We start from the raw sequence: 25,813 nt of genomic DNA, 5'->3' as shown, positions 1-25,813 counted from the left end.
AACATAGTACATAAGGCCGAAAAAAGACATTTGTCCATCCAGTTCGGCCTGTCATCCTGCAAGTTGATCCAGAGGAAGGCAAAAAACCCCTGTGAGGTAGAAGCCAATTTTCCTCACTAGGGGAATAAAAATTCCTTCCCGACTCCAATCAGGCAATCAGAATAAATCCCTGGATCAACGATCTCTCTCTAGTAGCTATAGCCTGTAATATTATTACACTCCAGAAATACATCCAGGCCCCTCTTGAATTCCTTTTTTGTACTCACCATCACCACCTCCTCAGGCAGAGAGCTCCATAGTCTCACTGCTCTTACCGTAAAGAATCCTCTTCTATGTTTGTGTACAAACCTTCTTTCCTCCAGACGCAGAGGATGTCCCCTCATCACAGTCCTGGGGATAAATAGATGATGGGATAGATCTCTGTACTGACCCCTGATATATTTATACATATTAATTAGATCTCCCCTCAGTCGTCGTTTTTTTAAAAAGAGAGTAACCCTAATTTTGATAATCTTTCAGGGTACTGTAGTTGCCCCATTCCAGTTATTACTTTAGTTGCCCTCCTCTGGACCCTCTCCAGCTCTGCTATGTCTGCCTTGTTCACTGGAGCCCAGAACTGTACACAGTACTCCATGTGTGGTCTGACTAGTGATTTGTAAAGTGGTAGGACTATGTTCTCATCACGGGAATCTATGCCCCTTCTGATGCAACCCATTATCTTATTGGCCTTGGCAGCAGCTGCCTGACACTGGTTTTTGCAGCTTAGTTTGCTGTTTATTAAAATTCCTAGATCTTTTTCCATGTCAGTGTTACCGAGTGTTTTACCATTTAGTATGTACGGGTGACTTGCATTATTCCTTCCCATGTGCATAACTTTACATTTGTCAGTGTTAAACCTCATCTGCCACTTATCTGCCCAAGCCTCCAATCTATCCAGATCGCTCTGTAGTAGTATACTGTCCTCATCAGTGTTAATTACTTTACACAGTTTAGTGTCATCTGCGAAAATTGATATTTTACTGTGCAAGCCTTCTACAAGATCATTAATAAATATATTGAAGAGAATAGGGCCCAATACTGACCCCTGAGGTACCCCACTAGTGACAGTGACCCAATCTGAGTGGGTACCATTAATAACCACCCTCTGTTTTCTATCATTGAGCCAGTTACTTACCCACTTACAGACGTTTTCTCCCAGTCCGAGCATTCTCATTTTATATACTAACCTTTTATGTGGTACAGTGTCAAATGCTTTGGAGAAGTCCAGATACACGACATCCATTGATTCGCTGCTGTCAAGTCTAGAACTTACCTCCTCATAGAAACTGATTAAATTTGTTTGACATGATCGATCCCTCACGAAGCCATGCTGATATGGCGTTATTTGCTTATTTCCGTTAAGATGCTCTAATATAGCATCTCTCAGAAAACCTTCAGTTTACCTACAACAGATGTTAAACTTACCGGCCTATAGTTTCCAGGCTCTGTTTTTGGACCCTTTTTGAATATTGGCACCACATTTGCCATGCGCCAATCCTGTGGGACATTCCCTGTCAGTATAGAATCTGCAAATATCAGAAATAAGGGTCTGGCTATGACATTACTTAATTCCCTTAGGATACGGGGGTGTATGCCATACGGTCCTGGCGATTTGTCTATTTTAATCTTTTTAAGTCGCTGTTGCACTTCTTCCTGGGTCAGACAGGACACTTTTAATGGGGAATTTATTTCAACATTCTGCATGTCATCTGACAATTTATTTTCCTCAGTGAATACATTGGAGAAAAAAATATTTAACAGCTTTGCTTTCTCCTCGTCGATCTCTGCGACTCCCCCCTCATTACTCTTTAACGGGCCGACACCTTCACATTTATACTTTTTAACATTTATATAATTGAAGAACATTTTAGGGTTAGTTTTACTCTCTTTGGCAATTAATCTCTCGGTCTGTAGTTTGGCCGCTTTTATTTGTTTTTTACATGTTCTATTTTTTTCCTTATAGTTTTTCAGTGCTTCCGTGCTACCTTCCTGTTTTAGTGTTTTATATGCTTTCTTTTTGTCATTTATTGCTTTCTTTACAGTTCTGTTTATCCACATTGGTTTCTTTTTGTTCCTTAACCTTTTATTCCCATACGGTATGTACCTCTCACAATGAGATTTTAGGATGCTTTTAACCACTTCAGCCCCGCTAGCTGAAACCCCCTTCATGACCAGAGCACTTTTTAGACTTCGGCACTACACTACTTTCATTGTTTATCGCTCGGTCATGCAACTTACCACCCAAATTAATTTTACCTCCTTTTCTTCTCGCTTTCATTTGGTGGTATTTTATTGCTGCTGACATTTTTACTTTTTTTGTTATTAATCAAAATGTAACGATTTATTTGCAAAAAAATGACATTTTTCACATTCAGCTGTAAAATTTTGCAAAAAAAACGACATCCATATATAAATTTTTCGCCAAATTTATTGTTCTACATGTCTTTGATAAAAAAAAATGTTTGGGCAAAAAAAAAATGGTTTGGGTAAAAGTTATAGCGTTTACAAACTATGGTACAAAAATGTGAATTTCCGCTTTTTGAAACAGCTCTGATTTTCTGAGCACCTGTCATGATTCCTGAGGTTCTACAATGCCCAAACAGTAGAAAAACCCCACAAATGACCCCATTTCGCAAAGTAGACACCCTAAGGTATTCGCTGATGGGCATAGTGAGTTCATAGAACTTTTTATTTATTGTCACAAGTTAGCGGAAAATGATGATGATTTTTTATTTATTTTTTTCTTACAAAGTCTCATATTCCACTAACTTGCGACAAAAAATAAAAAATTCTAGGAACTCTCCATGCCCCTCACAGAATACCTTGGGGTGTCTTCTTTCCAAAATGGGGTCACTTGTGGGGTAGTTATACTGCCCTGGCAATTTAGGGGCCCAAATGTGTGAGAAGAACTTTGCAATCAAAATGTGTAAAAAATGACCGGTGAAATCCGAAAGGTGCACATTGGAATATGCGCCCCTTTGCCCACCTTGGCATCAAAAAAGTGTCACACATCTGGTATCGCCGTACTCAGGAGAAGTTGGGGAATGTGTTTTGGGGTGTCATTTTACATATACCCATGCTGGGTGAGAGAAATATCTTGGCAAAAGACAACTTTTCCCATTTTTTTATACAAAGTTGGCATTTGACCAAGATATTTATCTCACCCAGCATGGGTATATGTAAAATGACACCCCAAAACACATTCCCCAACTTCTTCTGAGTACGGCGATACCAGATGTGTCACACTTTTTTGCAGCCTAGATGCGCAAAGGTGCCCAAATTCCTTTTAGGAGGGCATTTTTAGACATTTGGATCCCAGACTTCTTCTCACGCTTTAGGGCCCCTAAAAAGCCAGGGCAGTATAAATACCCCACATGTGACCCCACTTTGGAAAGAAGACACCCCAAGGTATCCAATGAGGGGCCTGGCAAGTTCATAGAATTTTTTTTTTTTTCGCAAAAGTTACGGAAATTGATTTTTTTTTGTTTTTTCTCACAAAGTCTCACTTTCCGCTAACTTAGGACAAAAATTTAAATCTTTCATGGACTCAATATGCCCCTCAGCGAATACCTTGAGGTGTCTTCTTTCCAAAATGGGGTCAGTTGTGGGGTGTTTGTACTGCCCTGGCATTTGAGGGTCTCAGCAATCATTACATGTATGGCCAGCATTAGGAGTTTCTGCTATTCTCCTTATATTGAGCATACAGGTAATGAGATTTTTTTTTTCCGTTCAGCCTCTGGGCTGGCACAGATTTCTTCATTCGCATCGATCAATGTGGATGAAAAAATCTCTGCCAAAAAAAAAAAATGGAGGGGAAAGGCGTCTGCCAGGACATAGGAGCTCCGCCCTACATCCATACCCACTTAGCTCGTATGCCCTGGCAAACCAGATTTCTCCATTCGCATCAATCGATGTGGATGAATAAATCATTGCCGGGATTTTATTTTTTTTTTATATATATACAAAGTGTTTGCCAAAGCATAGGAATGCCGCCACCTCCTCAGCTCGTATGCCTTGGCAAACGTATCTGTCACTGCAGAGGAGAAAATCCCGTCTTGCAGCGCCGCATACACCGACTTGCGTGTAATCTGACAGCAGCGCAATGCTTCTGTCAGAATGCACATCGGTGCTGCAGCTAGTAGATCGGTTGGTCCACCTGGAAGGTAAAAAGACAAAAAAAAAAAAAAAAACAGGCCACAACGCAATAATTTTATTAACTTTGGAACAGAACATGTAACTTTAACTTTTTGAACTAAACATTAACGTGTTTGCTTACTGGTGTTTTTTTTTTTTTTTTTTTACCTTTATAGAACAAGCCTCTCCTTCCCCATGGGTCAATGTGCAAAGCGCAAAGCGCCCCAAAGATGTGGCGAAGTGCGTTATGCACTTTGTCCCATGTGAAAGGAGACGTTTGCAGCAGCTGTGAGTGAATAAGCCCTAATAGCCCTGTGTGCCTATCCTGGTGAGATGATCCCTATGCTAGGTGTACCTGTGTGTGGTACTTTCGGAAACACTCCCCTAAGCATAGGGCAGGGTGGTCAGGACAGTCAGGACAGAAATAGCGGGTGTCACGCCTTATTCCACTCCTGCTACAGACACGACATCTTTTTCGGGGTGACGGGTGGGTTGAGGTACCAGCAACGACATTGGGGAAATGTCGCTCGTGTAGACGGCTAACTACACTGGTGGATGGGGCCACGGAACCTCCTGGATACAGGAGGTTCTCGATGATCTCTTCCTGAAATTTGAGGAAGGATCCAGTTCTCCCAGCCTTACTGTAGAGAACAAAACTATTGTACAGAGCCAATTGAATTAAATATACAGACACCTTCTTATACCAGCGTCTGGTTCTGCGGGAAACTAAATACGGAGACAACATCTGGTCATTGAAGTCCACCCCTCCCATGTGAAGGTTATAGTCGTGGACTGAGAGGGGCTTTTCAATGACACGGGTTGCTCGCTCAATTTGTATTGTCGTGTCTGCGTGAATGGAGGAGAGCATGTAAACGTCACGCTTGTCTCTCCATTTCACCGCGAGCAGTTCTTCGTCACACAGTGCGGCCCTCTGCCCCCTTGCAAGATGGGTGCTAACGAGCCGTTGGGGGAAGCCCGCGCGACTAGTTCGCGGGGTACCACAGGCGCCAATCCGTTCTAGAAACAAATGCCTAAAGAGGGCCACACTTGTGTAGAAATTGTCCACATAAAGATGGTACCCCTTGCCGAATAAGGGTGACACCAAGTCCCAGACTATCTTCCCACTGCTCCCCAGGTAGTCAGGGCAACCGACCGGCTCCAGGGTCTGATCTTTTCCCTCATAGACACAAAATTTGTGTGTATAGCCTGTGGCCCTTTCACAGAGCTTATACAATTTGACCCCATACCGGGCGCGCTTGCTTGGGATGTATTGTTTGAAGCCAAGGCGCCCGGTAAAATGTATAAGGGACTCGTCTACGCAGATGTTTTGCTCTGGGGTATACATATCTGCAAATTTCAGGTTAAAATGGTCTATGAGGGGCCGAATTTTGTGGAGCCGGTCAAAAGCAGGGTGGCCTCTGGGACGGGAGGTGGTGTTATCACTAAAGTGCAGGAAACGCAGGATGGTCTCAAATCGTGTCCTGGACATAGCAGCAGAGAACATGGGCATGTGATGAATCGGGTTCGTGGACCAATATGACCGCAATTCATGCTTTTTTGTCAGGCCCATGTTGAGGAGGAGGCCCAGAAAAGTTTTAATTTCGGAAACTTGGACTGGTTTCCACCGGAAAGGCTGGGCATAAAAGCTTCCCGGGTTAGCGGTTATAAATTGTGTGGCATACCGGTTTGTCTCTGCCACAACTAAGTCTAAGAGCTCCGAAGTCAAGAACAGCTCAAAAAATCCCAGGGCCGAACCGATCTTATCTGTCTCAACCCGAACTCCAGACTGGGCGGTGAAAGGGGGAACTACAGGTGCGGCTGAAGTTGGGGACTGCCAATCAGGGTTTGCCAGCACCTCTGGGATTCTAGGGGCTCTACGGGCACGTCTTTGCGGTGGCTGCGACGGGGTCACTACTGCACGTGCCACCGTACCAGCTTCAACTGCCCTTCTGGTGCTCGCTACTTCACCATGTTCTACGGCAGTGCTGGTACTAGGTCCAGGAAGGGCTGGGCTGCTGGTGTATGCCTCACCACATAATCCGACAGCACCAGCCCCACTCTGCTGCTCTTGAAGCGGATCCTGCGCAACCTGCGGTCTAGCGACACGGGGCCGGGTACGCCTGCTGCTATCAGGGACCTCAGCCTCCTCGTCCGAACTTTGGGTCAGAGAGCCACTGCTTTCTACAGGTTCGTATTCTGACCCGCTGGATTCATCAGATGAGGGTTCCCACTCCTCATCCGACTGGGTCAGAAGCCTGTAGGCCTCTTCAAATTTTATTTTGTCACTGCGGTGGGGCGGGCGTGGGCGAACGCACGTGTGGGCGACCGATCAGGCCTGATCGGGCAAACACTGCGTTTTGGGTGGAGGGAGAACTAAAGGGACACTAGTACTATTATAGATCTGACCGTGATCAGTTTTGATCACTTCCAGATACTATAAAAGTACAAATGCTGATTAGCGATACGCTAATCAGCGAATAACGGACTGCGGTGCGGTGGGCTGGGCGCTAACCGATCCCTAAACTACCTAACCAAGGGGCCTAAACTATACTGAAACCTAACGGTCAATACCAGTGAAAAAAAAAAGTGACAGTTTGCACTGATCACTTTTTTCCTTTCACTAGTGATTGACAGGGGCGATCAAAGGGGTGATCAAAGGGTTAATTGGGGTGATCTGGGGCTAGTATGTGGTGTAGTGGGTACTCACAGTGATGAGAGGAGCACAGCAGCCATATAACCCCATCATATTTACTAATATGTGGGGTTAAATGGCTGCTGATTAGATTTTTTAAAAATCAGCAACCTGCCAGCCAATGATCGTGGCCGGCAGGCTGCTGACGAAATACTCTGCTGCGAAATGCCGGCCCGCGATGCGCATGCGCGGGTCGGCTGTGACGTCATCTCGCGTCTCGCGAGATGACGCGCCGATGCGTCCAGGAAGAACAAATCAACCACCTCCCGGACGCATCGGTGCGTTAGGCGGTCGGGAGGTGGTTAAAGATATCCCATTTTGTGGCTGTATTTGTATTTGTGAGGACTTTATCCCATTTAGTTAGGCCTATGGCCTCTCTTAGTTGGCTAAATTTAGCTTTTTTGAAGTTTGGTATTTTTGTTCCTCCCTGTAGAAACGCTCTTTTGAATGATAATTGGAAGGTTTTTACTTTGTGGTCACTATTTCCCAGGTGTCCCCCAACCTGCACGTCTGTTGTTCTGTCAGGCCTATTGGTTAATACTAAGTCCAGTATGGCCGTCCCTCTAGTCGGGTCCTGAACCAGTTGGGAGAGGTAATTGTCTTTGGTTATTGCCAAGAACCTGTTTCCTTTATGAGATATACAAGTTTCAGTTTCCCAGTCTATATCTGGGTAGTTGAAGTCCCCCATAATAACCACCTCATTATGATTTGCCGCCTCGTCTATCTCATTTAGTAGTAGATTTTCTGTGGACTCTGGTATATTAGGTGGTTTATAGTAAACTCCTATTAGTAGTTTATTATTGTTTTTAGCGCCATGTATCTCTACCCACAGTGACTCCACATGTTCATGTCCCTCACTTATATCTTCCCGGAGTGTGGGCTTCAGACAGGACTTTACATAAAGGCAGACCCCTCCCCCTCTCCGATTTTGACGATCCTTTCTAAACAGGCTGTAACCCTGTACATTAACTGCCCAGTCATAGCTATCATCCAGCCATGTCTCAGTTATTCCCACTATGTCATAGTCCTCCTCACACATCACTAATTCCAGTTCACCAGTTTTATTAGTCAGGCTTCTGGCATTAGAATACATACATTTGAGAGGTTTATGTATATTTTTTACTCTACACCTTTCCTTCTGAACTGTTCTAGTCCCTCCTTCCATTCCTCCCTCAGTCTCACTACCTTGCCCCCGGTCTCTATCTGCACTATCTTCCCATTCTATAACATAATTACCCTCCCCCCCAGTCCCTAGTTTAAACACTCCTCCAACCTTCCAGCCATCTTCTTCCCCAACACAGCTGCCCCTTCCCCATTGAGGTGCAGCCCGTCCCTACGATAGAGCCTGTAGCCGATAGAGAAGTCGGCCCAGTTCTCCAGGAACCCAAACCCCTCCTTCCTACACCAGTTCTTGAGCCACTTGTTAATTTCCCTAATCTCCCGCTGCCTCTCTTGTGTGGCCCGTGGTACAGGTAGTATTTCGGAAAATACTACCTTTGAGGTCCTTGCCCTCAGCTTTTGACCTAAATCCCTGAAATCATTTTTAAGGACTCTCCACCTACCCCTAACTTTGTCATTGGTTCCGATATGGACCATGACTGCTGGATCTTCTCCAGCCCCTTCCAGTAATCTGTCAACCCGATCCGCGATGTGTCGAACTCTAGCACCAGGAAGACAGCACACTGTTCGGCGATCGAGAGACAGCACACTGTTCGGCGATCGAGAGACTCGATTAGCGATAACCCTTTTTCTACATGAGGGATATGTAGGGTGCCTGAGGTGCATCCCACCCTCTGTACTTTGGGACATTATTCTGGGGTTAGGATCCTGTTACACAAGTGGCAGCTGAAGATATAGCAAATTGATTGGCACTCGTTTAGCTCCATATGGAGTAAATTTTTCCCTTATACGCTCAAGTCAGAATTGCGACTTTATTCTGCTCTGCACTATGCTCGCCAGTTTTCTAAAAGTGGGTGTGTTTTCTTATGTAAATGAATCTCTAGACAGATTTACTATTGCGACTATTTAAAAAGTCGCAAAAAAGTCACAAAAAAATTTGCAATTTCACTCCAGTGAGGACCATGCTGATCTTATGAGACTTTTTAATAGAACATGCAACCTTTTCGTAGACATGCGACTTTTGTAAAGCTGCTTAATGACGGATAAACTGCTACCGTCAAACCACATTTATTGCAGTCTTAAAGGGCCGATCATAAATCTGACCTGGCTAAAACTGACTTTAACCATGGAGTGAGCTGTCAGAGTCATGATAAATCTGGCCCTATGACCATCAGATCTTAGGAAAAGTCTGTAAAATATAAATAATACTGGGTACATTCTACAACTGCTCAGAAGCTGGGGTAACCCTAAAGTGATCCTTATTTCCTTGGCAGGGATTTACAGGGATGTGTGAGGAGAAAGAACTTTGAAACACAAAAGACCTGAAGTCAAAATTCCAATGTGAACAAAGCCAGACGGAGTCATTCTATCTGAGATTTAACCCTGTCTTTTCTTTTTGAAGGGTTATATCTGTGGTACCATGATGGAGTGCAGCCCATGCAGATGGCTTAAAGAAAAGAGGGGTTCCAGAGAGGTGGTCCTTGTGGTGGTCTTTATAGCTCTATTGGTGGATAATATGCTTTACACAGTGGTTGGTATGTCTGCCTTTCGAGGTGTTACATGTTCATTATAGGTTTATTCACATCTTAAGTATTTATGAGATATTCACCTTTACATTACAGTGTATTGTCAAAATATAGAAGTTTGAAAGACCTGGTTAGGCACAGTATGTGGCCATATAGGGTAATATCAACAATTTAATGTAGAAGAAGTCTCTAATTTAAAGGTGTTTTCTCATCTTATACATCATTAGGATACGCCATCACATTATAACCAGTGGGATTCTGATCTCTTGAACATGATTCTAAGACTGAAGGGACCACAGATCTGAATTAGTACTATTTCCCTGCACCCTGGCTTTCCTCCTGGCTGTGCATAAAATCCAGCTGGGCCCATTTACTTGACTAAAATTGTACTGCAGTTCCTTGCACCATGGTTAACCAGAAGCTATGATGGCATGGCCAACCAGTCTTGCATTTAAAACTGCACATGGGTAATGAGGTTGGAGGGAAATTGAGAGTATGGATTTTAATTATGAACCCAAGGGAATGGTAGAGTCAACTGAGCAATTAAAGGGTTTGTTTCTGCAGATTTTACAAGGGAAAATTATATTATAATATTCTGATAAATCACCATCGATGTAATAGAAGAATGGCTTCAGGCAACTAAAATGGTACCTTTACAGATCTCCATTCTAGTTCATTGAGGGCAAAGTCAACTTGGAGTAGCCCCATTATAATATCCATATTCCTAAAAGGGCAACAACAAGTCAATTACTGCCCAGTAGACATATATGATAATGATCTTGAGGGGTTGCCCTTTTACAGATTTTACATTGGGGGTCAGAAGCTTAGAGTTATGCCACCGCTGGCACCTACTGCACTTTGATGCTCGCTTGATTAATTAGAAACCCTAATCTTGTGAGATTCATAGGTCAGATAATTCTTTATAATGATTTTATGATGTTCATCTTGACTCAATGTTTATTCACATATTTATTTCTAATAAGTACCCATCTTTGTCTAGTTCCCATTATTCCAAGTTTCCTCTATCGGATCGAACATAAAAATGGAAATACAACTGTGGGCATGATTGCATCATCTTCTGATTCCAACGTTTCTTTTGCCTCAATATACTCCTTGCATGAGAACACAACCATCTTAAGTGACCAAGCAAATTATGAAGGGATGAATAATAAGACAAAGGAGGCCCCCAATAATTCCAGCTGTGACAAGGAAACAAGTATCCTGCACCATGAGAATATCCAAGTTGGTCTTCTGATTTCAACCAAAGCAATAGTACAACTGATAGTCAACCCCATAGTAGGACTCATTACCAACAGGTACATGGTAGTACAAAATTCAGAAAGCTGTACTATAATGCTTCTGCTTTACCATTTCAGTTTCTCATTCTAAATCTCTTCTTATTCTTCTAGGGTTGGATTTGATAAACCACTATTTGCTGGATTTATCATCCTGTTCTTTTCTACTTTAAGTGAGTTATGTATTAATCTTTCCATGTCGACAACAATCCCCAAAAAATGAAAATTTTATGAATCATTCTAGCGCATATAAAATAGGAGTGGTGTAATGCATAATTTCACCTGTGGGAGTGCTGCAGGGAAACTGTACACTTGCTGCTGGATTACGTTATAATGGGAAACCCTTTAAAAAAAAATATTTTAACATCCCTCTTGCTACCAATGCACCCCAAATGGTGTGGAATAGGGAAAAAAAGTGTGTGTGAGTTTTTGATCACTTTTTATAAAAAAAAATATTGGGGAGTTGAAGTGACAAAAGATGGAGAATTGTCTGTTTCTATTTTTCCCCATTATGCCGTAATCCATTAATTATGTTATATTTTAATTGTATGGGCATTTTGGCACCCGGAGATGCCCGTGATGTTTATATTTTTTTTATTGGTTAAGTATTTTTGTTTTAAGGAAAGGGGAGTGATTTGAACTTTTAGATTATTATTTTTTATTATAATTTTTTTTATATATTATATATTTCTAAAAACTTTTTTATTTTATTTTTTACTTTTTTTTAAGTCACCTTAGGTGACTATAACTGACAATCATTATATTGCCCATTATGTTCATTGATGACTATAAAGCCATCATTGAACACTTCATTTTAAATTTAGCAATACAATGCTGCCAACTAGTGGCCTGTATTGTTATATTCCTCTAATAGACTCTGAAGCCTGCTTGAGGATTCAGTCTATTAGAATACTGTAATAGGTTCCCCGATTTCAGCAGTGAAAAGCTGTTACAGGAGCGAAAGCGCGCAGCTTCCGCTTCTGGACTGCTCAGATGCCGCGGTCACATTTGACCATGGCATCTGAAGGGGAAAATGTATGCGATCAGCCTATCTAGTCCTCCATGCAAAACAGGAGGATTAGTCTAGTCTTCCATGCAAAACAGCCTCAACTCTGTTATGTTGGTGGGCTTCCTCCCATTAAATGCTTGCTTCAAGTCATTCCACAACATTTCTATTGGATTAAGGTTAGGACTTTGACTTGGCCATTCCAAAACCTTAACTTTATTCTCCCTTAATGGTAGAACAACTGCAAGCCCTCTCTTTTTTTACATAGTCTGCCCCTAATATTCTAGTGTAGCATAGCAAGTTGATTGCTGGATCGATCAATTTGAATCGTACTATCTATTGAACAGCTGCATTCCAGCCATACTTATCTTACATGTACATCCAACTTTGGGGTATTCCAGCTCAAGTTATCCTTCTTCTAGCTCAGGTGTTTCCGTCCTTTGGCCTTCTTGATCCAGCACTGAGTTTTCTTATTGAATACAGAGTAAGGGTACGGCTACATGGTAACCCTGTAGTAAAAACAAAAATGTCACTAAATACGTAGCTGTAGGTTTGAGCTGCAGATCTCCGATGTGATGTGGTGGGTAGATGTCACAAAATCCGATAAGTAAATAGCATAGAACAGTGATGGTGAACCTTTTAGAGACCGAGTGCCCAAACTGCAACCAAATACTCACTTATTTATCGCAAAGTGCCAACACGGCAATTTAACCTGCATACCAATATAGTATATCATCCATGTACTTTATCATTTAGCTATAATAGCTTAATGCCTACATTCAGTGAGCCACCTGTGCGCGGGTGCCCACAGAGAGGGCTCTGAGTGTCGCCTCTGGCACCCGTGCCATAGGTTCGCCATCACTGGCATAGAAGATCGCGCTGCTTTCAAACACTACCTCCTTCCTCAGCAAAGGGTTAAAATGGAAAAGACACGAAGGCAGGGATCACCAGATTACGGACAATAGCATCCCTCCTTTAGTCGACACTCCTGTAGACAATCAAACAGATGCAGCCATAGTGAATTCCTGACTGGCAAAATATATTCAAAGGGTTTATTGTACTTACAAGGGTAAACTTGTTAAAAGTATAAAAGTCACAGATGTGCCATGCACAGAAATCTCCCAATTTGAAAGCAGCGCGATCTTCTATGCTATTTATTTACATGGTGACCCTGGTTGCGTGACATCTGTCATGGGCATGTTCGCTGAGTGGCAGTGATCCCGTAGAAATGAATGGGAATGCCGCGCCCATTGCTGGTTTTCATGTGATGGACTTGAGGATCCCATTCATTTCTATGATCACCGCTACTCAGCGAACCTGGCTGTGATGTTGCCCGACCAGTGTCGTCGTGTAGCCATACCCTTACTCTGCATTCCCTAGGAAAACTCAATCTAGAACCAAAAGGAAGGAATAACCTGAGCTAGAAGAAGGGTAACGATAACTTGAGCTGGAATACCCCTTTCCACAGACCCATAGTACACCCTATTGTACACACACAATGACAAAGAAGAACATGGCAGAGGCTACTTCTGGTTCATACAGTATCCCTGGAGGTAGGAGCTGAGTAACATCTGACTTAATGTGGCTGTCCGGCATCACAAACCACTCCACTCATGACCATGGCACAAGACTGGTATAGCAACAGTGTTAGTCAAATTGACGAGGACGAGCTGCAAAACCAGACAAAGCCTATATGTGCAGTGTTCTTTTTAGGAAATGGTCAGATATCATAGTGACATATCAGAATAATGTCTGTGTGAGGAAAAATACTCACCCTGACACCTGACCCCGACTTTGATATTTGACATTTGAGTTTGACTTATGCTCTTCATAGGTCAGGGTCAAAGGCAGAATGAGTAGTGTTGAGCGCGAATATTCGAATCGCGAATTTTTTTCTCGAATATCGCAATTTCGAGATTTCGCGAATATTTAGAATATCGTTCTATATATTCGCGAATTCGAATATTCGTCTTTTTTTTTTTTTTTTATTATTATAATTTTTTCCTTTCCCACTTCCCTAAAGTTGTTCTTACCTGTCCTTTGGATTCCTGGCTTCCTGGCTGCTCCAGTCAGTGGCGTTTTCAACTTACTGCTATATTCAATATTAGCTAAATTACAATCTAATCTATATGTGTATTTTACGAAATTTCGCAAAAGCCGAAATTGCGATGCGAGTAATATAATACGAAATAATCGCATGAAGATTTAAATTTAGCACTGCTATATTCCATATTCTAGCCTAATATGGAATATAGCTGTGCTAAGTTAGCACTGCTATATTCCATACTAGGCTAGAATATGGAATATAGCAGTGCTAAGTTGAAATCTTCATGCGATTATTTCGTATTATATTATTCGCATCGCAATTTCGACTTTTTCAAATGTTCTTATTATTGCTCTAACTTCGTCTTTTCGAAATTTCGTAATATTCTGAAAGACGAAGTTAAAGCAATATTACGAAATTTCGAAAAGACGAAGTTAGAGCAATATTACGAAATTTCGTAAAATACACATAGATTGTATTTAAGCTAATATACTGCTATAGTAATATTTTTTAATAGTGTACATATTTTACAAAACTTAAGTTCAGAAGAGGCAAAAAAAAACTTAGAGGAAAAAAAAGGGATTATAGCACTATATAAGCTAAATTACAATCTATATGTGTATTTTACGAAATTTCGTAATATTGCTCTAACTTCGTCTTTTAGAATATTCGTAATATTGCTTTAACTTCGTCTTTCAGAATATTACGAATATTCTAAAAGACGAAGTTAGAGCAATAATAAGAACATTTGAAAAAGTCGAAATTGCGATGCGAATAATATAATACGAAATAATCGCATGAAGATTTCAACTTAGCACTGCTATATTCCATATTCTAGCTTAGTATGGAATATAGCAGTGCTAACTTAGCACTGCTATATTCCATACTAGGCTAGAATATGGAATAAAGCAATGCTAAATTGAAATCTTCATGCGATTATTTCGTATTATATTACTCGCATCGCAATTTCGGCTTTTGCAAATGTTCTTAATATTGCTCTAACTTCGTCTATTAGAATATTACGAATATTCTAAAAGACGAAGTTAGAGCAATATTACGAAATTTCGAAAAGACGAAGTTAGAGCAATATTACGAAATTTCGTAAAATGCACATATTAGCCTAGCCATTGTCAATTAGCATAGGAACGTTGCCTTATACTATCAAGATAAATAATCGCAATACGCGAAAATTTTTATTCGTATATTATTCGCGATAATTGGAATAATTACGAATATTCGATTTCGACGAATATAACACGAATATTCATTCGAATATTCGCGAAATATCGCGAAATCGAATATGGCACCTCCCGCTCATCACTAAGAATGAGTTATATACAGTATATACTATGTATGTGTATTCTAAATCACACAACCAAAGAAAGTATAAAGCTGAGCTTGTGGCTATATGTCCAAAATGCTGTCAGCTGACGGACTACAGTGTTATATGAGTGCACAGCTCAGTGGTTAGGTTACCGGTTTGTGCACTGGAGTTTTTGGGTTGAAAACTCATTAGTAACCTTAAATCATCAAGTTAATGTCTTTAAACATTACATAAGAGATTAATCCAAGTGATGTGTGAGGCTGATGTCTGACTTTCCTGGCCAGTGAGCATCAGTGTCACAATGACTTTTAGGTTAGTATTTTTTTATGCTAAAACACATAGACATAAACTAACATTATATATATAATAGCCCACCCGCGCTCCCAAACACTCTCAGTACTCTGTATCTGTCGGATGACCGCAGCTAGGATCCCTGCCACAGTCTGCTGCTGTGACTGTTGAGTTTACAATATCATCAAGGTCTGATTTCAGGATAAGAAATCAGAGTAGGGACCTGCGCAGATCTAGATACCTATATGGGTTAGAGGTGATAAATGTATAAATCAAAGAGGCGTCACTGTAAATACTGTTCCAGGTGATTACCTGCTTTAAATAGCGATCTATGTATCAAGGAGGCATTGCTATGAATAAGGTTCCAAGTAATTTACCTGCTTCAAATAGCGATCCGTCCAGAGATGTTCTTTCTGTTGTTAGTCTAACAACAGAAAGAACATCTCTGGACGGATCGCTATTTGAAGCAGGTAAATTACTTGGAACCTTATTCATAGCAATGCCTCCTTGATACATAGATCGCTATTTAAAGCAGGTAATCACCTGGAACAGTATTTACAGTGACGCCTCTTTGATTTATACATCTATCACCTCTAACCCATATAGGTATCTAGATCTGCGCAGGTCCCTACTCTGATTTCTTATCCTGAAATCAGACCTTGATAAACTAACATTAGCCAGGACTGTAGCTCAGTGATAAAGCAATTGCTTCACATCCTGGGTTCAAAACCCTTTTCAGGGTCTAAAAAGACCCACTTTATTAATGGATAACTGTCACATTTAGACCCTAAATTCAATTTTCAGATATGTAGTTACTAATAACATGATATTCCAGAATCAGTTACTATTAGACTGACTTACCCCATATTTAATAAGATTCAGTCCTTAGCAACCAGTCTGCATAAAACTGCAATTTCACTATTCGATTAAGATGGCCGCCACTGCCCTCACCCTGAGGCTAATCCCGCCTGCCCTCACTAGCCAGTAACAATAGCCACCCAAAAGTTTCAGTAACCAGAGCCCTCCCCCTAAAGGGTTAATCTCCTGCAGCACAAAGGGGTCCTCTTACCACATGTTGCTTTCATTTATACACTGAGCAGACGGCAGATCTCCCTTCCCTGGTCTGCGCTGATTCCACCCTGCATTCTCCAGCCTGCTGAGCGAGGGAGCGTCTGCCAAGAGCAGGGACAGGGAGAAGTGCACACAGCCCAGGCACTGTTATCAGCTGCTGGCGAGGACCTGGCTTTAACCGCCTCCGGACCACCTAACGCAGGATTGCGGTCCGGAGGCAGACGGTTTGTTTCTCTTCGACGTGCGACGTGGTGGTCCCTTTTGCTTGGATCGACCACCAGGGGACACAGGCAGCTCTGTAAGTAGCAGCAAACACCACTACACTACAACCCCTACTCCCCTGTCACTTATTAACCCCTTAATATCCCCTGATCACCCCATGTAGACTCCCTGATCACCCCCCTGTCATTGATCACCTCCCTGTAAGGCTCCATTCAGACGTCCGCATGTGTTTTGCAGATCCATGGATCCGCAAAACACATACGGACGTCTGAATGGAGCCTTACAGGGGGGTGATCACCCAATATAGACTCCCTGATCACCCCCTGTCATTGATCACCCCCCAGTAAGGCTCCATTCAGACGTCCGTATGTGTTTTGCGGATCCACGGATTGCTGCGGCGCTATAAATAGATCACTTTTTTCTTACAAAGTCTCATATTCCACTAACTTGTGCCAAAAAATAAAATCTCACATGAACTCACCATACCCCTCACGGAATCTAAATGCGTAAAAATTTGTAGACATTTATTTTCCAGACTTCTTCTCACGCTTTAGGGCCCCTAAAATGCCAGGGCAGTATAAATACCCCACATGTGACCCGATTTCGGAAAGAAGACACCCCAAGGTTTTCCATGAGGGGTATGGCGAGTTCCCAGAATATTTTATTTTTGGCACAAGTTAGGGGAAAATGATTATTTTATTTATTTCTCTTACAAAATCATATTCCGCTAACTTGTGCCAAAAAAAATAAAAATATTCTAGGAACTCGCCATGCCCCTCACGGAATACGGGGTGTCTTCTTTCCAAAATGGGGTCACTTGTGGGGTATTTATACTGCCCTGGCATTTTAGGGGGCCTAAAGCGCGAGAAGAAGTCTGGAATCCAAATGCCTAAAAATGCTCTCCTAAAAGGTACTAATTGGAATTTGGGCCCCTTTGCGCATCATGGCTGCAAAAAAGTGTCACACATGTGGTATCGCCGTACTCGGGAGAAGTAGGGAAATGTGTTTTGGGGGTGTATTTTTACATATACCCATGCTGGGTGAGAGAAATATCTCTGTCAAATGACAACTTTGAATAAAAAAATGGGAAAAGTTGTCTTTTAGAGAGATATTTCTCTCACCCAGCATAAGTATATGTAAAAATACACCCCAAAACACATTGCCCTACTACTTCTGAGTACGGCGATACCACATGTGTGACACTCTTTTGCAGCCAAGATGCGCAAAGGGGCCCAATTTCCAATGAGTACTTTCAGGATTTCACAGGGCATTTTTACGCATTTGGATTCCAGACTTCTTCTCATGCTTTAGGGCCCTAAAATGCCAGGGCAGTATAAATACCCCACATGTGACCCCATTTTGAAAAGAAGACACCCCAAGGTATTCCGTGAGGGGTCTGGTTAGTATATGTAAAATTTTATTTTTTGTCACAAGTTAGTGGAATATGAGACTTTGTAAAAAAAATAATAAAAAAAGTAATAATAATCATTTTCGGCTAACTTGTAACAAAAAATAAAAACTTTCATGAACTCACTATGACCATCAGCAAATACCTTAGGGTGTCTACTTTCCGAAATGGGGTCATTTGTGGGGTGTTTTCTACTGTATGGGCATTGTAGAACCTCAGTAAACAGAAAGTCACATTTTTGCACCATAGTTTGTAAACGCTATAACTTTTACCCTAACCAACAAATATACACTTATTGCATTTTTTTTTAATCAAAGACATGTAGAACAATACATTTAGAGAAAAATGTATACAAATGTATATAGAAATGTAGTTTTAATTGAAAAAATTTACAACCGAAAGTGAAAAATGATGTTTTTTTGCAAAAATTTTAGTCAATTTCGATTAATATAAAAAAAAAAAATATCAGCAGCAATGAAATACAACCAAATGAAAGCTCTATTAGTGATAAGAAAAGAAGGTAAAATTTATTTGGGTGGTAAGTTGTATGACCGAGCAATAAACCGTGAAAGTAGTGTAGTGCAGAATTGTAAAAAGTGGTCTGGTCATTAAGGGGGTTTAAGCTAGGGGAGCTGAACTCGGTAATCCTTTACTTACAGTCCCTGGCTGTCAGTAATGTGACCTTGCACGCTGCCTGCTTCTGCGTCCTCTGTCCTTCAACACATAGACGGACCTGCCTAGCAACCCTATTTTAAGCACAGCTAAAAGTAGGCAATACAGGGAACACAAATGTGGAATTAAGGGGCAATTGAATCCACAGTGAAAAGTTAAAATAGGGCCACCAAGGAGATATTAATCACCGCAATCCATTACTCCAAAAAAAGTATATATATATATATATATATATATATATATAAATGCGACAGTTATCCTTTAACACCTTAAGAACCCGGCTCATTTTCACCTTAACCACTTCAACCCCGCTAGCTGAAACCCCCTTCATGACCAGGCCACTTTTTACACTTCGGCACTACACTACTTTCACCGTTTATCGCTCGGTCATGCAACTTACCACCCAAATTAATTTTACCTCCTTTTCTTCTCACTAATAGAGCTTTCATTTGGTGGTATTTTATTGCTGCTGACATTTTTACTTTTTTTGTTATTAATCAAAATTTAACGATTTTTTTGCAAAAAATGACATTTTTCACTTTCAGCTGTAAAATTTTGCAAAAAAAACAACATCCATATATACATTTTTTGTCAAATTTATTGTTCTACATGTCTTTGATAAAAAAAAAAAATGTTTGGGCAAAAAAAAAAATGGTTTGGGTAAAAGTTATAGCGTTTACACACTATGGAACAAAAATGTGAATTTCCGCTTTTTGAAACAGCTCTGACTTTCTGAGCACCTGTCATGATTCCTGAGGTTCTACAATGCCCAAACAGTAGAAAACAGAAATGACCCCATTTCGGAAAGTAGACACCCTAAGGTATTCGCTGATGGGCATAGTGAGTTCATAGAACTTTTTATTTTTTGTCACAAGTTAGCGGAAAATGATCATTATTTTTATTTTTATTTTTTTCTTACAAAGTCTCATATTCCACTAACTTGCGACAAGAAATAACAAATTCTAGGAACTCACCATGCCCCTCACAGAATACCTTGGGGTGTCTTCTTTCCAAAATGGGGTCACTTGTGACGTAGTTATACTGCCCTGGCAATTTAGGGGCCCATATGTGTGAGAAGTACTTTGCAATCAAAATGTGTAAAAAATGACCGTGAAATCCAAAAGGTGCACTTTGGAATGTGGGTCCCTTTGCCCACCTTGGCTGCAAAAAAGTGTCACACATCTGGTATCGCCGTACTCAGGAGAAGTTGGGGAATGTGTTTTGGGGTGTCATTTTACATATACCCATGCTGGGTGAGAGAAATATCTTGGCAAAAGACAACTTTTCCCATTTTTTTATACAAAGTTGGCATTGACCAAGATATTTTTCTCACCCAGCATGGGTATATGTAAAATGACACCCCAAAACACATTTTCCAACTTCTCCTGAGTACGGCGATACCAGATGTGTCACACTTTTTTGCTGCCAAGGTGGGCAAAGGGGCACATATTCCAAAGTGCACCTTTCGGATTTCGCAGGCCATTTTTTACACATTTTGATTGCAAGGTACTTCTCACACATATGGGCCCCTAAATTGCCAGGGCAGTATAACTACCCCACAAGTGACCCCATTTTGGAAAGAAGACACCCCAAGGTATGCCGTGAGGGGCACAGCGAGTTCCTAGAATTTTTTTTTTTTTGTCACAAGTTAGCTGAAAATGATTTTTTTTTCTCTTTTTTCCTTACAAAGTCTCATATTCCACTAACTTGCGACAAAAAATAAAAAATTCTAGGAACTCGCCATGCCCCTCACGGAATACCTTGGGGTGTCTTCTTTCCAAAATGGGGTTACTTGTGGCGTAGTTATACTGCCCTGGCAATTTAGGGGCCCTAATGTGTGACAAGTACTTTGCAATCAAAATGTGTAAAAAATGGCCTGCGAAATCCGAAAGGTGCACTTTGGAATATGTGCCCCTTTGCCCACCTAGGCAGCAAAAAAGTGTCACACATCTGGTATCGCCGTACTCAGGAGAAGTTGGGGAATGTGTTTTGGGGTGTCATTTTACATATCCCCATGCTGGGTGAGAGAAATATCCTGGCAAAAGACAACTTTTCCCATTTTTTTATACAAAGTTGGCATTTGACCAAGATATTTTTCTCACCCAGCATGGGTATATGTAAAATAACACCCCAAAACACATTCCCCAACTTCTCCTTAGTACGGCGATACCAGATGTGTGACACTTTTTTGCAGCCTAGATGCGCAAAGGTGCCCAAATTCCTTTTAGGAGGGCATTTTTAGACATTTGGATCCCAGACTTCTTCTCACGCTTTAGGGCCTCTAAAAAGCCAGGGCAGTATAAATACCCCACATGTGACCCCATTTTGGAAAGAAGACACCCCACGGTATCCAATGAGGGGCCTGGCAAGTTCATAGAATTTTTTCTTTTTTTTGCATAAGTTAGCAGAAATTGATTTTTTTTAGTTTTTTCTCACAAAGTCTCATTTTCCGCTAACTTAGGACAAAAATTTAAATCTTTCATGGACTCAATATGCCCCTCAGCGAATACCTTGAGGTGTCTTCTTTCCAAAATGGGGTCAGTTGTGGGGTGTTTGTACTGCCCTGGTATTTGAGGGTCTCAGCAATCATTACATGTATGGCCAGCATTAGGAGTTTCTGCTATTCTCCTTATATTGAGCATACAGGTAATGAGATTTTTTTTTCCGTTCAGCCTCTGGGCTGAAAGAAAAAAATGAACGGCACAGATTTCTTCATTCGCATCGATCAATGTGGATGAAAAAATCTCTGCCAAAAAAAAAAGGAGGGGAAAAGCGTCTGCCAGGACATAGGAGCTCCGCCCAACATCCATACCCACTTAGCTCGTATGCCCTGGCAAACCAGATTTCTCCATTCACATCAATCGATGTGGATGAATAAATCATTGCCGGGATTTTTTATTTATTTATATATACACAAAGTGTTTGCCAAAGCATAGGAACGCCGCCTCCTCCTCAGCTCGTATGCCTTGGCAAACGTATCTGTTACTGCAGAGGAGAAATCCCGTCTTGCAGCGCCGCATACACCGATTTGCATGTAATCTGACAGCAGCGCAATGCTTCTGTGAGAATGCACATCAGTGCTGCAGCTAGTCGATCGGTTGGTCCACATGGAAGGTAAAAAAAAAAAAAAAAAACAGGCCGCAACGCAATAATTTTATTAACTTTGGAACAGAATATATAAACTTTAACTTTTTTAACTGAACATTAACCTTTTTGCTTACTGGTGTTTTTTTGTTTTTTTTTACCTTTATAGAACAAACCTCTCCTTCCCCATGGGTCAATGTGCAAAGCGCAAAGCGCCCCAAAGATGTGGCGAAGTGCGTTATGCACTTTGTCCCAGGTGAAAGGAGACGTTTGCAGCAGCTGTGTGAGTGAATGGGCCCTAATAGCCCTGTGTGCCTGTCCTGGTGAGATGATCCCTATGCTAATAGTGTACCTGTGAGTGGTACTTCCGGAAACACTCTCCAAAGCATAGGGCAGGGTGGTCAGGACAGTTAGGACAGAAATAGCGGGTGTCACGCCTTATTCCACTCCTGCTACAGACACGACATCTTTTTCGGGGTGACGGTTGGGTTGAGGTACCAGGAACGACATTGGGGAAATGTCGCTCGTGTAGACGGCTAACTACACTGGTGGATGGGGCCACGGAACCTCCTGGGTACAGGAGGTTCTCGATGATCTCTTCCTGAAATTTGAAGAAGGATCCAGTTCTCCCAGCCTTACTGTAGAGAACAAAACTATTATACAGAGCCAATTGAATTAAATATACAGACACCTTCTTATACCAGCGTCTGGTTCTGCGGGAAACTAAATACGGAGACAACATCTGGTCATTAAAGTCCACCCCTCCCATGTGAAGGTGATAGTCGTGGACTGAGAGGGGCTTTTCAATGACACGGGTTGCTCGCTCAATTTGTATTGTTGTGTCTGCGTGAATGGAGGAGAGCATGTAAACGTCACGCTTGTCTCTCTATTTCACCGCGAGCAGTTCTTCGTTACACAGTGCGGCCCTCTGCCCCCTTGCAAGACGGGTGGTAACGAGCCGTTGGGGGAAGCCCGCGCGACTAGTTCGCGCGGTGCCACAGGCGCCAATCCGTTCTAGAAACAAATGCCTAAAGAGGGCCACACTTGTGTAAAAATTGTCCACATAAAGATGGTGCCCCTTGCCGAATAAGGGTGACACCAAGTCCCAAACTGTCTTCCCACTGCTCCCCAGGTAGTCAGGGCAACCGACCGGCTCCAGGGTCTGATCTTTTCCCTCATAGATCCGAAATTTGTGGGTATAGCCTGTGGCCCTTTCACAGAGCTTATACAATTTGACCCCATACCGGGCGCGCTTGCTTGGGATGTATTGTTTGAAGCCAAGGCGCCCGGTAAAATGTATCAGGGACTCGTCTGCGCAGATGTTTTGCTCTGGGGTATACAAATCTGCAAATTTCAGGTTGAAATGGTCTATGAGGGGCCGAATTTTGTGGAGCCGGTCAAAAGCAGGGTGGCCTCTGGGACGGGAGGCGGTGTTGTCGCTAAAGTGCAGGAAACGCAGGATGGCCTCAAAACGTGCCCTTGACATAGCAGCAGAGAACATGGGCATGTGATGAATCGGGTTCGTGGACCAATATGACCGCAATTCATGCTTTTTAGTTAGACCCATGTTGAGGAGGAGGCCCAGAAAAGTTTTAATTTCGGAAACTTGGACTGGTTTCCACCGGAAAGGCTGGGCATAAAAGCTTCCCGGGTTAGCGGTTATAAATTGTGTGGCATACCTGTTTGTTTCGGCCACAACTATGTCTAAGAGCTCCGCAGTCAAGAACAGCTAAAAAAATCCCAAGGCCGAACCGATCTGAGCTGTCTCAACCCGAACTCCAGACTGGGCAGTGAAAGGGAAAACTACAGGTGCGGCTGAAGTTGGGGACTGCCAATCAGGGTTTGCCAGTAGGGATGAGCGAACTCAAACTGTATAGTTCGGGTTCGTACCGAATTTTGGGGTGTCCGTGACACGGACCCGAACCCGGACATTTTCGTAAAAGTCCGGGTTCGGGTTCAGTGTTCGTCGCTTTCTTGGCGCTTTTTGACGCTTTCTTGGCGCTTTTTGAAAGGCTGCAAAGCAGCCAATCAACAAGCGTCATACTACTTGCCCCAAGAGGCCATCACAGCCATGCCTACTATTGGCATGGCTGTGATTGGCCAGAGCACCATGTGACCCAGCCTCTATTTAAGCTGGAGTCACATAGCGCCGCCCGTCACTCTGCTCTGATTAGCGTAGGGAGAGGTTGTGGCTGCGACAGTAGGGCGAGATTAGGCAGATTAACGCCTCCAAAGGACTTGATTATTGATCGATCTGCAGCTGTGGGTCATTGAGCTGCTGATACTCAATTGCTCACTGTTTTTAGGCTGCCCAGACCGTTTGTCAGTCACTTTTTTCTGGGGTGATCGGCGGCCATTTTGTGTCTTGTGGTGCGCCAGCACAAGCTGCGACCAAGTGCATTTAACCCTCAATGGTGTGGTTGTTTTTTGGCTAAAGCCTACATCAGGGTGAAGCTGTCACACCAAGTGCATTTAACCAGCAATAGTCTGTTTATTTTTTGGCCATATACTACATCAGGGGCAAGCTGCGCCTGTCACCAAGTGCATTTAACCCTCAATGGTGTGGTTGTTTTTTGGCTAAAGCCTACATCAGGGTTAAGCTGTCACACCAAGTGCATTTAACCAGCACTAGTCTGTTTATTTTTTGGCCATATACTACATCAGGGGCAAGCTGCGCCCGTCACCAAGTGCATTTAACCCTCAGTAGTGTGGTTGGTCAAGCTGTCACACCAAGTGCATTTAACCAGCAATAGTCTGTTCATTTTTTGGCCATATACTACATCAGGGGCAAGCTGCGCCTGTCACCAAGTGCATTTAACCCTCAGTAGTGTGGTTGGTCAAGCTGTCACACCAAGTGCATTTAACCAGCAATAGTGTGGTTATTTTTTGGCCATATCCCAGTCTAATTCTGTCAGTAAATCCATACCGGTCACCCAGCGCCTAAATACTAGGCCTCAAATTTATATCCCGCTAAATCTGTCGTTACCGCTGTACTGTTCTGGCTGGGCAAGTTATTTAGTGTCCGTCAAAGCACATTTTTTGTTCTGGGTTGAAATACAATTCCCAATTTAGCAATTTCATAATTTAGTGGTTTCTGCTGTATCAGAGCTATTTGAAATCTATCCCTAAAAGGGTATATAATATTCAAGGTGCACATAGGGTCATTCAGAATAACTTCACACACACGCTACTGTGCATTTCCAAGTCTAATTCTGTCAGTAAATCCATACCGGTCACCCAGCGCCTAAATACTAGGCCTCAAATTTATATCCCGCTAAATCTGTCGTTACCGCTGTACTGTTGTGGCTGGGCAAGTTATTTAGTGTCCGTCAAAGCACATTTTTTGTTCTGGGTTGAAATACAATTCCCAATTTAGCAATTTTATAATTCAGTGGTTTCTGCTGTATCAGAGCTATTTGAAATCTATCTCTAAAAGGGTATATAATATTCAAGGTGCACATAGGGTCATTCAGAATAACTTCACACACACGCTACTGTGCATTTCCAAGTCTAATTCTGTCAGTAAATCTATACCGGTCACCCAGCGCCTAAATACTAGGCCTCAAATTTATATTCAGCTGAATTTGAATACAATACATTGGGCCAAATAATATTTTTGTTGTTGTGGTGAACGATAACAATGAGGAAAACATCTAGTAAGGGACGGGGACATGGACATGGTCGTGGTGGTGTTAGTGGACCCTCTGGTGCTGGGAGAGGACGTGGCCGTTCTGCCACATCCACACGTCCTAGTGTACCAACTACCTCAGGTCCCAGTAGCCGCCAGAATTTACAGCGATATATGCCATTCTAAGGATGGTAAGGCCTGAGCAGGTACAGGCATTAGTCAATTGGGTGGCCGACAGTGGATCCAGCACGTTCACAT

General features: G+C 42.3%; 1 protein-coding gene across 1 annotated transcript in view; it reads left to right on the top strand.

Moving 5' to 3' along the window:
- Positions 1-25,813, top strand: part of LOC122929257 (chromaffin granule amine transporter-like) — a 285,527-nt gene that overhangs the window by 42,873 nt on the left and 216,841 nt on the right. The window contains exons 2-4 of the mRNA XM_044282773.1: positions 9,387-9,519; positions 10,511-10,826; positions 10,920-10,978. Of these exons, the coding sequence (XP_044138708.1) occupies positions 9,405-9,519; positions 10,511-10,826; positions 10,920-10,978 (490 nt within the window). The 5' untranslated portion in view covers positions 9,387-9,404. The remainder of the gene's footprint in view (positions 1-9,386; positions 9,520-10,510; positions 10,827-10,919; positions 10,979-25,813) is intronic.

The sequence above is a fragment of the Bufo gargarizans genome, chromosome 2 (genome assembly GCF_014858855.1).
Source record: "Bufo gargarizans isolate SCDJY-AF-19 chromosome 2, ASM1485885v1, whole genome shotgun sequence".
In the NCBI taxonomy this organism is placed as follows: Eukaryota; Metazoa; Chordata; class Amphibia; order Anura; family Bufonidae; genus Bufo; species Bufo gargarizans.
Note: the sequence above shows the minus strand (reverse complement) of the source record. Positions and strands in the feature narration are given on the sequence as shown.